Genomic DNA, 14,224 nt, shown 5'->3' with positions numbered 1-14,224 from the left:
TCTGATTCGCAGATCGGTGTGCATGTGGTGAGTGCCCTTAAAAGTGATTTTCTTCATTCTGCTTTCTGATATACTGAACAGATCCTTGGTGAAAATAGGGCGGCGCATCCCGGTATGCCATACCAATAAGGAAATGGTGTCTGGGGTGGGGCTCTGGACACCGCGTAACAGTTCCCCAAATAGTGCTGGTGCAGGGGCCAGGGAGCTAGAGGCAGAGCTCCACTACTTCAGGGAATTTGGAAGCAGCCAGGGCTGCTGCTTCTTTAGGTCAATGACACCGGAGAGGAGAGGGGGTGGGGCTGCTGCACTCCCTGGGCAGGAGCTGGAAACCAGGCTGGCTGCCCAGTGCCTGACTGGCCCTAGCACTGCCAGGGGCATGTGCATTCTAAGCGGGGCTCTCGCCAGCAGTTTAGGGCTGCCAGACTGACATACTGCAGAGCAATCATGTCCCTACAGAATGTGGCCCCCAGCAGGGGATTTTCACAGGCTGCCTTGTCTGCAGATGCTGCCCCCACAGCTCTCATTTGGCTGGAAATAGGAACAGCTCAGGGTGGGGTAACTGATTATAACCAGGACTGCCCCAGCCCCCAAGTCCCCCCACATGATCTCCTACACAAAACCCAACCCCCTGCCCTGAGCCCCCACGCCTCCACACTCCCTTTCCTCTCCCCTAACTCCTGCATTCTTCAAGCCAAACGCGTCCTTTGGACATGGTGGGGGTTTTGCGGGAAACCCCGTAGTCTAGACGTAGCCTAAGAGTATGATATTGCCACCCTTACTTCTGTGCTGCTGCCTGCAGAGCTGGGCCCTCAATGAGCAGCTGCCACCCTCTGGCCACCCAGCACAGGTGGCACGGTATGATATCGCCAATCTTCTGCACTCCTACGGGTAGGGCAGTGCCTTCAGAGCTGGGCACTCGGCCAACAGTCACCACTCTCTGGCCACTCAGCTCTGAAGGCAGCACAGAAGAGTGATAATACCTTGACCTCCCTAAAATAGCCTTGCAACTCCCCCTGCAACTCCCTTTAGAGTCAGGACTCCCAGTTTGGTATCCCCATAAAATGTGTATAGTATAGGCTAAAAGCATATGCAATACCAGATTTCACAGTAGGAATCCAGATTTCAAAACAGTCCAGAACACCTTTCTCATGGCCATTAATTTGGTAGGGGTTTAGCTATATAGTATCCTTTACCTGTGCTAAGAATTGCATCAAACGCTCAGCGCAAGAGAGCACTTTACAGTGCTAAACAGGGACAGGCAAGAAAGACTTTACATTAAATATATGAAGTAATGTATAGACTTTATATACATTTGTTTTAAGATTTTTACATCTTAATATCCAAGACAAAATGCAAGTGCTATAGCCTAACGAACTAAAGATTTAAATAAAGTTGATAGGGATTTTGTTGTAGCATGCCAGCAAGTGACCCCTATTTCAAATGCATACCAGATAAACCTAGGCTCATGTACTGTATGTCTTTCATATAATATCCAGCATTCCAACATATTCTACCTAAAAATATGGGAAATGTGGATTACAAGCCTGCATATTAACATTTCAAATTTCATGATTTGGTCTATAATTTGATCATTAAGATACTGTGTGTTCTTAAACTTACGATTTTTATAAACTGATTTTTATTTAATTTTCAAATTACCTTAGTTCACATTTAATTTACAATTTATTAATCTTTCATGAAACACAAATTAGTTCTGAAAATACATTTCCCCTTCTTCTCACTCCTCTCTTTTTGCAGTTCCCATCCAACAATTCAACTGATCTTGTTTGTTTCCAGGATTTGCAAATTTTAGTAAATTTGTATCTCTCGGGCTATTAATATGTGTACTAAGTTTTAGCTCACTGGGATTTGTATAGCCACAAAACATCGGTATTTAGGGTATTTTAGAATATGAAAGAGATTCCATCCATGGTACTATGTGTAGGACAAAACTGCACCACTTTTGATCACTTTTTTGTTTACATTTCAGTTTATATAGCGGCTATGTTTTGCAATTAAATACACTGGGATTCTATTATACTAATTTCATGCCTAATTTCATGTAAAGACAACTGCTGTGTTTTCTGTAACATGAGAATATAACTGTATCCTTAGTGCCTTATAATAGAGCTGATCAAAAAATTTCCATCAAGAATATCTGTAAATATTTCCGAAAATGAAAGTTTTCACAGAATATGATGGTTATGGTTGATTTTTTTTATAAACAGATTTTTCCAGTCTCTCCCCCTTATATTTTTTCCCTTTCAAGTGAAAAGAAAGGGGGAAAGGATCAGAAAAAATGGCTTGTAACAATATTTAGCTTGAATCTATTTAGCTAATAAAGAGATTAAAAGGTGATTTGATTAGTCTGTAAGTATCTACCAGGGGAACAAATATTTAGTGGTAAGCTCTTCATTCTAGCAGAGAAAGATGTAACACAGCCAACTGGATACAAGCAAATTTTACCGCTGAGGATAATTAACCACTGTAACTGTAGGTTCTCCATTACTTGAAATTTATAAATCAAGACTGGATATTTTTCTAAAAGATAATCTCTAAGAATTATTTTGGAGAAGTTTTATGGACCGTGTTAGAGTAAATCAGCCTGGATGAACACAATGGTTCCTTCTGGCCTTTTCAGTTTTTATAAAGAACAGAAAATTTAAAAAAAAATCAGATTTTTTTTAAGTATTCATGGGACAGTTCTCACTAAAAATGCTTTCATTTTTCAACCAGATCTGTTTATCAGTTCAAAAAAAGCCTATATCACAAAAGTTTGAGAACACTTAAATGTTAAGATTCTTTCTACCAATATTGAAATTCTTCTTTTTGACAAAGTACACTATTGACAGTTTAATAACCTTTGATATTTGCTGTTGAATGAAGTTTACCTGTGGTTTATGAAACAAATATGAAGTAGCTTTTTAGCCTTCCGGGATTTAAGTGAATTTTATAAAGATATGTGGGCGGTCAGAAGATTAGATTTAATTTGTTGCCTAAAATCAAATATCTATTAGTTGATTTCATAGTAGCACAATAAATTTAAAAAAATCAATAGGTTGCATTTTTAAAGAATGTATATGTCATACTTGCATAATTTATAAAATATAGACTAATAACTTCTCCTTTTTTCTATTGCTAGAATGTCATTGAGAGACCAGGGACCATAAAGTGACTTTAAATATATGCAGGTCCTCATTTAATTGACATCCAGGAAGGGGCAATTACTGACTGAGTATTCCCCAACAATGCATGTTGGGATTTAAAAAAATCAAATGGGTAATGATGCCACCTACAGGAATTATGGGGTAAAAAGGACACCCTCCAGCCTATCCTTCCCATTCACCTCCATTCCCCTGGCTGTACAGATATATATCATTTACCTACTGGTTATAACAACCACACTGCCATTAATTAATTTATTATTTTCATATATCCCTGATCAGTCAGCCCAGAATACAGGGAACACATGGGATATAACAGTGAAGTCACAGGATGCAGAGCTCTAGTAAAAGATCCAAAAGGAGAACTTTTTGGCTCAGAAATATCCACTAGAGCTACTACATGCAAAATAGCAACTTCTGGTAAAGGTTCGTGAACTACAGTGTGTGAAGTTTCAATATACTAATTGTTCTGAATGTGTTCCGTATAAGGAACCTTTTCCACTAAGATCATGAGGCTAGCACACTCCTAAAAGAAAGACCTTTCTCTCTTCCCACCCCCAAAGCATCACACTTTCTGGCTCACACATTATGGCTGTGTCTAGACTACATGCCTCTGTCGGCAGAGGCATGTAGATTAGACACATAGGCAAAGGCAAATGAAGCCGCGATTTAAATGATCGCGGATTCATTTACATTTACATGGCTGCCGCGCTGAGCCGACAAACAGCTGATCAGCTGTTTGTCGGCTCGCGCGCTAGTCTGGCGCTCCCCTGCCGACATCAAAGCCCTTTGTCGGCAGCCCCGTTATTCCTCGTGGAATGAGGTTTACCGGGGCTGCCGACAAAGGGCTTTGATGTCGACAGGGGGAACGTCCAGACTAGCGCGCGAGCCGACAAACAGCTGATCAGCTGTTTGTCGGCTCAGCGCGGCAGCCATGTAAATGTAAATGAAGCCGCGATCATTTAAATCGCGGCTTCATTTGCCTTTGCCAAAACAACAAATCACATGGCTCCGTCGACGGAGCCATGTAGTCTAGACGTACCCTATATTACTGCAACCATAGGCGTGCACAGCAGATTTCATTAGGGTGTGCACCCAAAGATTTTTTTAAAATGTACTTTGACCCCCATTAGCCACACTCCTGACCCCTGTTAACCATGCCCCTGACCCCCATTGGCCACACCTCTGTAGGTAACACTCTGGGGGCAAGATGGGCACATAACCAGAAGTAAAAGGTGTCATGTGACCTCCCTCTAAGGACTTTTCCCACCATCCTCCTACCAACAGGGATTAATTTGGCCCCCACCAAACCCCCCTCATGCAACTATCCTGCAATTGCATTAACCCAATGTATGTGACATTAACTTGGGGGCGGAGAGGCTGGCGGAAGTGTTCCCTCAGTTTCCTCCCATGAGCAGAATGAATTTTGTGTAGTGCACCAGTACTGAGTTCATGTGGCTTGTTTGGATGTGCCACTGTGGCACCCAAGTTATTAATAAATATCTCATAAACCTTTACCTTTTCTCTCTGCTGCCATGTCTCCTCCCCTTGCTCCATCAGCTCCCCGGGTTCCTGCTGCCCCCCAACCCCTCATCCTCCTCTGCTGTCCTGACTCCTGCCCTTCTCACTGCCCTCAGCCCTCCTGAGACCTGCTCCCCTCCACCAGCCCTTCTCTCCCCCCTGTGCCCACTGCTCCAGTAGCCCCACTCCGATCATGTGAGCTACCCATTCTCATCCCCTCTCTTAACACCTCCCTCTACACACCTGCCCTGCCTCTCTCCTCTGGTGCTGGTCCCTCCCCTGCAGGTGTCTGCCCTTCTGCTTCACCCGCAGAATCCCCTGACACCTGCACCTTCCCTTAGCCCTGCACTCTCCTGGTGCTTCCCCCTTCCCTCACTGCCCCTTCCCCCTTTTTCCCTGGTGCCCACCCCGTCACCACCCTCTGCCCCCATTCCTCTCATGCCCGTGCCCTCACACATGCCTTGCTCCATCCCTGCCTTCCTCATGCCCACCCCTTCTTTCAAGCCTTCTCCCAGCACCTCTCCCTTCCCCCTCTAATCCCCAATGCCTTTACCCTCTCCTCTCCCAGCATCACCCTGTCCCCCCTCCCACTGACACCTCCCGTCCTACCCTTTTCCTCATTGTCTGCACATGGGCCCCCTGGCATTTGTCTCTTCTGCACCCCTGTCCCTTGGTGCCTTCCCCTTTCTTCTCCTGACCTGTCCCCTCCCCTCAGCACAAGCCCCTTCCTCTCCCACCCGTTCCTCTTTTTTTCCCCCTTCCCCTCCCATCCCTTCCCTTCTCTTACCTTCAGCTTCTGCCTTCCTATTTGCGGGGCTGGAGTCAGACCCGGCCCAAGCTACAGGCCGGCTGGCCGGGCCCTAGCATGGGGTGCCTCAGGGGCGCCATGCCATGCTGCCAGGCTGGGCAGGGGCACTCCTGGGTGCCTAAAGGGTGCTGCACTGTGCTGCCGGGGGTGCTCCTGGGCACCTCAAGGGTGCTGCGCCGTGCTGCCGTGGTGGGTGGGGGCACTCCCGGGCACCTCAAGGGCACCACGCTGTGCTGTTGTGCTGGGTGGAGGTGTTCCCGGGCACCTCAGGGGCACGGCGCCACGCCGTGCTGCTGGGCCACGTGGTGCTGCCGGGCCGGGTGGGGCCCAGGGCGCAAAAATGGCTCAGGCTAGCCGGCCCAAGTCCTTAGGGTGTGCCTGGGCACACCCGGCACACCCTGTGCACACACCTATGACTGCAACAGAATTTCAGACATCTAGAGCATGGTTAATGGCTACTAGAGTAAATCAACTAGTGTGTTTTTACTACTGCTGATGGCATCACAAACACCTAATATATAACAAGAAGGCAGGGCATTCACATAAAGAACAAAAATGGAATCAAGCCTCAAAGACAGGCATTAGATCATGGTTCAGATTTCAAGCTTCCTATTCATTTAAGCACATGCTTAAGAGCTTTGCTGAGCAGCGATTGATTTAAGTACATGCTTACAATTAAGTCTGTGTTTTGCTGAATTGGGGCCCATGTTTTACTACTGAACTTAAAATGAAATTAGTTCCTCTGCAGAGGACCTGTCAAATTGCATTTCAATGACTTAAGAACATAAATGCCAACCTCAGGGCAGTGTGTTAGGAAGCAGGGCTCAAGTTGTGAGTTCTGTACTTAGATTTCACCAACCGATTATTAAGTGCAAATTCCCTGTGCACTAGAACAACCTCAACACGAAGTTACAGACAATCTCCTTGGGTTTTCAGATTTGTCTCATCACCCAGGTTAACCTACCTTTGTAACAGAAGGTCTCTAACACCAAGATTTCATCTGAAGAAGTGGGTTGTGCCCACAAAAGCTCGAGATACCATCTACATTATTGTTCGTGAGCTGCAGAATTATTTATTGTTTTGTAAGTTCTTTCAGTTAAAAACTAACAGGGCTACCCCTCTGAGACTTTCTAATGCCAGGATTCAACACAGTATTCAGGTTACTTCCAGTCCCAAAGGACCAGTCACTTACCCCAGGTCAATGGCATTTTAAGACTTATACCAAAGACAACACTTGTTGCCAATGCTCTAATAACCTATCTAAAGATGTATTAAATAATAAAAGAAAAAGTGTTGTTTACTAGATTAAAGCAGGTAAACATATTTACACATATGAGTTACAGTTTTAAGTTTTAAAAGGTAAAAGAACATTCGATAATAAGTGAGTTCTTTATGTCATTTAGGGCTAACTTGGGCTAAGCAGCTGGGATCCTTTGCTTATGCCTAGAAACCTGGTCCGAGAGAGTCCCAAGCAGCATAAAGATACAGTTCCTTTTTGTTAGGGAGATTTATTCCCTTTCCTTGCGTGCTTTGAGCTGCAATTTCCGCTGATGGGAGGGATCTACTTCTATGGTTTATCTTCATGGAGGCAAAAGATAGGCCAGCAACATTTTTTTGTCCTCTTTAACATTCCACAAAAGTCCATCTGGTGTTGATGGGCCTTCCTAGTTAGTCAGGACACAACACCTTGTGTTGCAGAGCAACAGTTTATACTAGTTAATGGTTCTCTCCTCTCTGGTGATTTACTCTGTAACCGAGGCTGGCAATACAAATACTTAAATATTACCTTGCAATATGGGTCACTGATGTTATAAGTGAGATTAATGCAGGCAGCAATACACAAGCATTCAAAGTCTAAACACTAAACATATTCTTAGAATACTAATACCTATTTTATCTATATTAACACACAGTCAAGCCAGACTAACTCCAGCTCTGTATTTGCCGGTATTAGCTGAGATATGGGAGCCTTGACATGAGCTGGCACCTGGTCTGCTAGCATCACAACTCATAAATTGTTCATAAGTTGTAACAGAGTCCTTGGTGGGTTAGGTGGCCAAGAAATTAGCACAGCTGATACCCCTTCCAGGTGGGTCAATTCTACAATGCTGGTCTTACTTTAATCAGAGGTGGAGTGAGGTGAGTAGGTGGTTTGAATTCCTCCACCATGTTCAACCCCGGGCCCTAGAGTCTGGCCCCAGAAGTGCCCTCTGAGTTACTTTTCCTGAGTCACTTCCTACCATTGCCTTTCTTTCCCCCACTTTCAGTTCCAGATAAGTGAAAAGAAAAAGTAACCAAGCTGTCAGCCCCAGCTGAGCTCAGCATATAGCCATACTTCCTCAGTAGGCTTCTCCAGCACCCTTGTCAGAAGCCTTTAGTCCTTTTCCCCCTTCTGACGTGAGCTGCTCCCTTTTCAACCCCTTCTTTAGGAAAGCATGCTCTGCAGGGTTGGAGGGGTCTAGATACCTGGGCTCAGTATTGTCACTTAACCCCTTCCAGACCAGTTGTGGGGTTTCTATACCTCACCACACAGGACTTGTGCTTGCACTTATGTCCTCTTAGGCCATGTTTCTACTGACAACAGCGGGTCCAGACATAGTCATGAACACTCTGTTTAGTACAGCTCTCATTGCCATGATACCTGAATACCTCAACCAACAATAAGCTCTACACCCAGAAGTAAGGATTTGCATAACTGGATTCCTAATAACTAATATTAATTGACTCCTGAACAATAAGCCACGCTGATCTTTGAAAATGTTAAATTATTCCAAAAATCACGTCCTTTGAAAAAGTCAAGATATTTTAGACATACCAAAGGAAGTGAAGAAATCTGCTTTGACAAGGCTTTTTCAATCAAGATGGTAATTAATTAAGAAGCAGCTGCTTTAACAGATGTTTTACTAGTTACAAGCATGCCTTATGACTTGTGTTTTTCTAATTCATTGTAGCATTACATGCACAGTGTCCTAACATGGTTTTAATACACACAGTGCTGGAATGTTATAAAATGACCCATGTGAAAATAAAAGCACAAAGCGCTGTTTTCCTTCTACTTAGTAGTAGTCCCATTAAACTTTCAACATTATTCACTTAAATAAAGAAGCAGGTTTGGCCTTTGAAATTCACTTGCAGATATTCAAAACAAGAGGCTGTAGGAAAGCAGACATACCAGTGGCAGCTCATTGCTATGATTACAACTCAAACATAATGGAGCCAAACTTGACTCCCAACAGATGACTGGACTGAGAGTTTACTGTCAGTCCTGAGAAAGTGTGATACTCCAGTAGCAGCTCCGGAAAGAACTTCAACTTGAATATCCCTCTGATTTCCAGCCCCTCTTAAGACCCTGGCAGAGTAGGCTATAACTTTCCCATTGTCCATTTAGTGCTGCTTGCTCATACATGGAAGGCTCTGCCAACTCCCTCCTTCTCTCTGTGCACTTGCATGCAAGGCAATAGAATCAGAAACTCAATCTCTGCTCTCTGCCTCATGTCTGGATTCAAAATCAGAATAGATCTTGCATAGCCAACTCAGCATCATTGATGGCATTTTAAACCCTTAGGCTATGTCTACATTGGCACCCTTTTCCAGAAAAGGGATGCTAATGAGACACTTCGGAATTGCAAATGCCGCGGGGGATTTAAATATCCCCGCGGCATTTGCATGAACATGGCTGCCGCTTTTTTCCGGCTCAGGGCTTTGCCGGAGAAAAGCGGCAGTCTAGACGGGATCTTTCGGAAAATAAACCCTTTTCCGGAAGATCCCTTATTCCTGATTTTAAGAGGAATAAGGGATCTTCCGGAAAAGGGTTTATTTTCCAAAAGATCCCGTCTAGACTGGCGCTTTTCTCCGGCAAAGCCCCGAGCCGGAAAAAAGCGGCAGCCATGTTCATGCAAATGCCGCGGGGGATATTTAAATCCCCCGCGGCATTTGCAATTCCGAAGTGTCTCATTAGCATCCCTTTTCCGGAAAAGGGTGCCAATGTAGACACAGCCCCTGTGTAGCCACTCACTGCAGTCTGGCCCATAATTATTAAAACACTGCAGAGATAGAAAGCTATAGTTTAAGAGGTACAGCTCTGTTTTCCTTGATTTCTTTTATTTAGTAGATCTGCTCAGGGTCAAATTCTGCCATCACTTACAACTCAATCCCTTTGCCAGATACAAGTGGGGGCAACGTTTGGCTCTACACTAGTGTACTATTGCTTTTGTTATCTTCCCATCAATTAGTCATGAAGTGCCTCATCGAATTGAAGCCTAGAAAACTTGCTTAAATTCAAGTATCTGAATAGTCTCTCTTACGGTCAGTGCATGCAGTGCCATGGAAGTCAGTGAGACTACTCACATGCTTCAATTTAGGCTTGTGGAAATGCCTTGCTGAACTGGGGCTTTATTATTGGAGAAAAGTAAACTAATCAGTAACGATTAGATGCAAGCAGGGTCTGAATCAATGCTTCCATTACAGCCAGCTGGAATGGGAGAGGAATCCTGGTTGTGATTATGCTCACTCAGTTGCTTACCCTATAAGGTATTCAACTGTTGTTATTTAAATACAGTTCATGCTGGAATTGGAAAGAAATCCTGGGTGTGCTTATGTAAATCCAGTTCAGTTGCTATAGACCTGATAGATATTCAATTGTTAGAATTATATCTCATTTCACGGTTGCGGGTCACAAACCATGTTAGCCTTAAATGTAGGAATTTTAAAATACAACCACCAATGCTCACAATTACTGGGAATGCAGAAAAGTAGATTGTGTTTAACTCAGTTCAAAGGAGAGACACTATCATTGTAAAGACTATCAAATGGACAAGGCTTTCTCTTCCAGACTCTCTGAAGTCAATTGGGGGGGGGGGGGAGAGGGAGAGAGGGCAGAGCTCTGAACCAGCAGGCTACATATCCTCCAGGCATGAGCTGTAAGACTGGTTCCACCTGTTTTGCTTCTCTTCCCCCTCCCCCCCACCTCCTTCTAACTCCATAAGGAGTCTCTTTATTATTTTAAAATTATTCCTGTGAATGTTGGAATCTTTTGGATGGAGTGTGCTGCAGGCCAAGAGTTGAAATCACTGAGAAGCTGAAATCACTAGGTTTGGCCCAGAGCCAAATCCATCACAAGGCCAGTAGCAACAGCTGGCAGGCAGGCAGCCAGTGGGGCGGCTAGCAGGAACAAGCGGCCAGCAGGAGCAGCGGCAGGTGGCCAGCTGGGGAGCAAGAAGCTGGCGGGAACAGTGGCAAGTGGCCAGCAGCAAAGCAGCACCAGAGAACAGCACCAGACAGCAGGTGGCTGGTGAGTGATCAGCAGAGTGGGTAAGATGCCTCCTACCCACCTCCTTCAGGATGGGAGATGAACTCTGCAGATCACCTGTGAATTCTGGTCTGCCCTGACCAAGGACAGCAACTGTGAGTGGGGTGCAGAGAAAGTTTGGGCATATGAATAGACACTTACATTGCTGGACTTGTGAGCCTGAGAGGCAAAGGACATTGCCAAACCTACCTGAGCTGGGATGTTTATCCCTGGTTTGGTTATGAACTCTGTGGTGTTTTCCCAAGTTAATGCCACATTACTTCTCTCCCTCTTTCATTGAAAGGTTTTTTTCCACACTCAGACTCTGTGCTTGTGAGTGGGGAGGCATTGCCTCTCAGAGGCACCCGAGGGGGAGGGGAGGGGATGGTGGGAGGCGGGGGGGGAGTGAATTCCCAAGGTTACTGAGTGGGGACTTGAGCCAGTTCAGTGTTGGATGGATGAAAGGGAACCCCTAGATATACATGCTGATCTGACTTATTTCAGCATAGATTAGCGTAATTTCATTGAGTTTGATGGATTTACTCTGTACTTAGGGATACAATATCCTATACTAGTATGTTTGCAGAATCTGGCCCTTACACTAGTGCTGGAAAAGTAAGAATATGACCCAATAGATTAACAAAAATCCATTCTCAAAGAGGAATTAAAATGTTCTGTAATGGATTTTGATAGTTAATGCTGATCTCCAACTTGAATGTACACAATTCCATCAATTTTATCAAATAAAGATCCAAACCTGGATCTTATCTGTATGAGTTCATTCACACCTATGCAAACCTAATGCAAAGTGCTATGAAATCAAAATAGTTATATTTTCACTCACTTTACAAAGTTGTAAATGACTACATAAGACACAAGGCAGTAGACAGTTAGGCCCACTTTGCATAGTCAATATAGACAATTTTTCTTCAGTATTTCAGTAAATGTTTCTTATTTCATAGTTTCCGGTAAACAGTCAGAAAGCCTCTGTAGTTTCCTGGCTCCTCTGTTGGCCTCAATTTTTTTCTAAAATTTATTTCCATGAAAACTTGCCATTTCTGAATTTTTCATTCCAATTGGAATTTTTTCATAAACGCAAGATTTTCCACAGAAAGAAAATTTCATTTCCTGTTCTCTCTACTTAGTACATATCAATGAAAGATTAAAAAAAACTCCACAAAGGCACAGAAATACAACACTATAGAAGAATAACAACTAACCTGGTTATAAAGGGCACAAATATGCAATGCTGTATTTCCTGAGGCATTCTGTGCTCCCATATCTGCTCCATAAAATAGGAAGTGTTCTAAATGTTGGACATGTCCATATCGGCAAGCCTATAAAGACATGAATTTAACATTTTGATTACTATATAGTCTTACTGTATCAGGTAAATATTCCAATTACACACTTCTTCATAGAAGAATATGGTACACCCTTATAACCTAATTCCCAGTTATTCAATGTAATTCTAAAATCCCAGTAGAAACACCAAAAGACACCATCCCCAACATTCTCTTCCTTTATTTCTTCCTCCTTAGGTCCATCATGAAATAACCCTTCTTTCAGCACAGTTCAGACCCTCCAAAGAGAGCGCTCCTATATCTTATTAAACCAGTCATTAGTAAGTAAATGGTACATCTCCTTCTGCAAGAGCTCAAGTGCTGTTTCTACATTGTTGCTATGTTTATCACAGGAAGGATTCAGGACCCACATTTGGATGCTATGGGCAGCAGCTGACACTATGTGCCTTATTTGGCCCCAAAACATTTAAAAATGGAAAGGAAATTTGAATTGAAAATTATGCTGTGCCTCGTATTAAAGGAGGATATTGATAAAATAGGCATCATAGAAACTTGATGGAATGAAGACAATCAATGGGACACAGTCATACCAGGGTACAAAATATATCAGAAGGACAGAATAGGTCACGCTGAGGGGAGAGTGGCACTAAACGTGAAAGAAAATGTAGAACCAAATGAAGTAAAAATCTTAAATGAGCCAAAACGTTCCACAGAAACCCTATGGATAGTAATTCCATGCTCCAATAATAAGAATATAGCAGTTGGGGTATATTATTGACCACCTGATCAGGGTAGTGATAGTGACTATGAAATGCTAAGGGAGATACTGACTATGAAATGCAAAGGGAGATTAGAGAGGCTATCAAAATAAAAAACTCAATAATAGTGGGGGATTTCAAATATCCTCATATTGACTGGCTATATATCACCTCAGAATGGGATGCAGAGATAAAATTTCTTAATAGCTTAAATGACTACTTCTTGGAGCAGCTGGTTCTGGAACCCACAAGGGGAGAGGCTACTCTTGATTTAGTCTTAAGGAGAGAGCAGAATCTGGTCCAAGAAGTAAATGTAACTGGACCACTTGGAAACAGTGATCATAATGTAATAAAATGTAACATCCCTGTGGAGGGAAAAACACCTCAGCAGCCCAACGCTGTGGCATTTAATTTTAGAAAGGGGAACTACACAAAAATTAGGAGCTTAGTTAAACAAATTAAAAGGTACAGTGATAAAAGTAACATCTCTGAAAGATACATGGAAATTTTTCAAAGACACCGTAGTAGAGGCCCAACTTAAACGTATACCCCAAATTAAAAACACAGTAAGAGAACCAAAAAAGTGCCACCGTGGCTTAATGGTATAAAGTAAAAGAAGCAGTAAGAGATAAAAAAACATCTTTTAAAAAATGGAAGTCAAATCCTAGTGAGGAAAATAGAAAGGAACATAAACTTTGTAAAATTAAGTGTAAAAATATAATAAGAAAAGCCAAAAAGGAGTTTGAAGAACAGCTAGCCAAAAACTCAAAAAGTAATAGTAAAATGTTTTTAAGTATATCAGAAGCAGGAAGCCTGCTAAACAATCGGGCGGGGGAGGGGGTCTTGGATGATTGAGATGCTAAAGGAGCACTCAAAGATGATAAAGTCACATTGCAGAGAAGCTAAATGAATCCTTTGCTTTAGTCTTCACAACTGAGGATATTGGTGAGATTCCCAAACCTGAGCTATTCTTTTTGGGTGAGGAATTGTCCCAGATTGAGGTGTCATTAGAGGAGGTTTTGGAAAAAAATTGATAAAAAGTAACAAGTCACCAGGACCCGATGGCATTCACCCAAGAGTTCTGAAATAACTCAAATGTGGAATTGCAGAACTATTAACTGTGGTTTGTAACCTATTCTTTAAATCAGCTTCTGTACCTAATGACTGAAAGATAGCTAACGTGACACCAATATTTTAAAAGGCCTGTACAGGTGATCCTGGCAATTACAGACTGCTAAGTCCAACATCAGTTCCCAGCAAATTAGTTGAAACTATAGTAAAGAAAAAAACTGTCAGACACATAGATGAATATAATTTGTTGAGGGAAAGTCAACATGGTTTCTGTGAAAGGAAATCATGCCTTACTAATCTACTAGAATTCT

At 43.0% G+C, this 14,224-nt stretch overlaps 1 protein-coding gene across 11 annotated transcripts in view; it reads right to left on the bottom strand.

Annotated features, from left to right (window-relative positions):
- The window catches only part of SHANK2 (SH3 and multiple ankyrin repeat domains 2), a 690,873-nt gene that overhangs the window by 547,274 nt on the left and 129,375 nt on the right, over nucleotides 1-14,224 (bottom strand). For all 11 annotated transcript variants that reach the window (XM_075927697.1, XM_075927699.1, XM_075927698.1 and 8 more), the window contains one exon: nucleotides 12,001-12,117. In XM_075927697.1, coding sequence (XP_075783812.1) covers nucleotides 12,001-12,117 — 117 coding nt within the window. The remainder of the gene's footprint in view (nucleotides 1-12,000; nucleotides 12,118-14,224) is intronic.

This window comes from Pelodiscus sinensis, chromosome 4, assembly GCF_049634645.1.
Source record: "Pelodiscus sinensis isolate JC-2024 chromosome 4, ASM4963464v1, whole genome shotgun sequence".
Classification (NCBI taxonomy): Eukaryota; Metazoa; Chordata; order Testudines; family Trionychidae; genus Pelodiscus; species Pelodiscus sinensis.
This window is presented reverse-complemented; position numbering and strand designations above follow the sequence as displayed.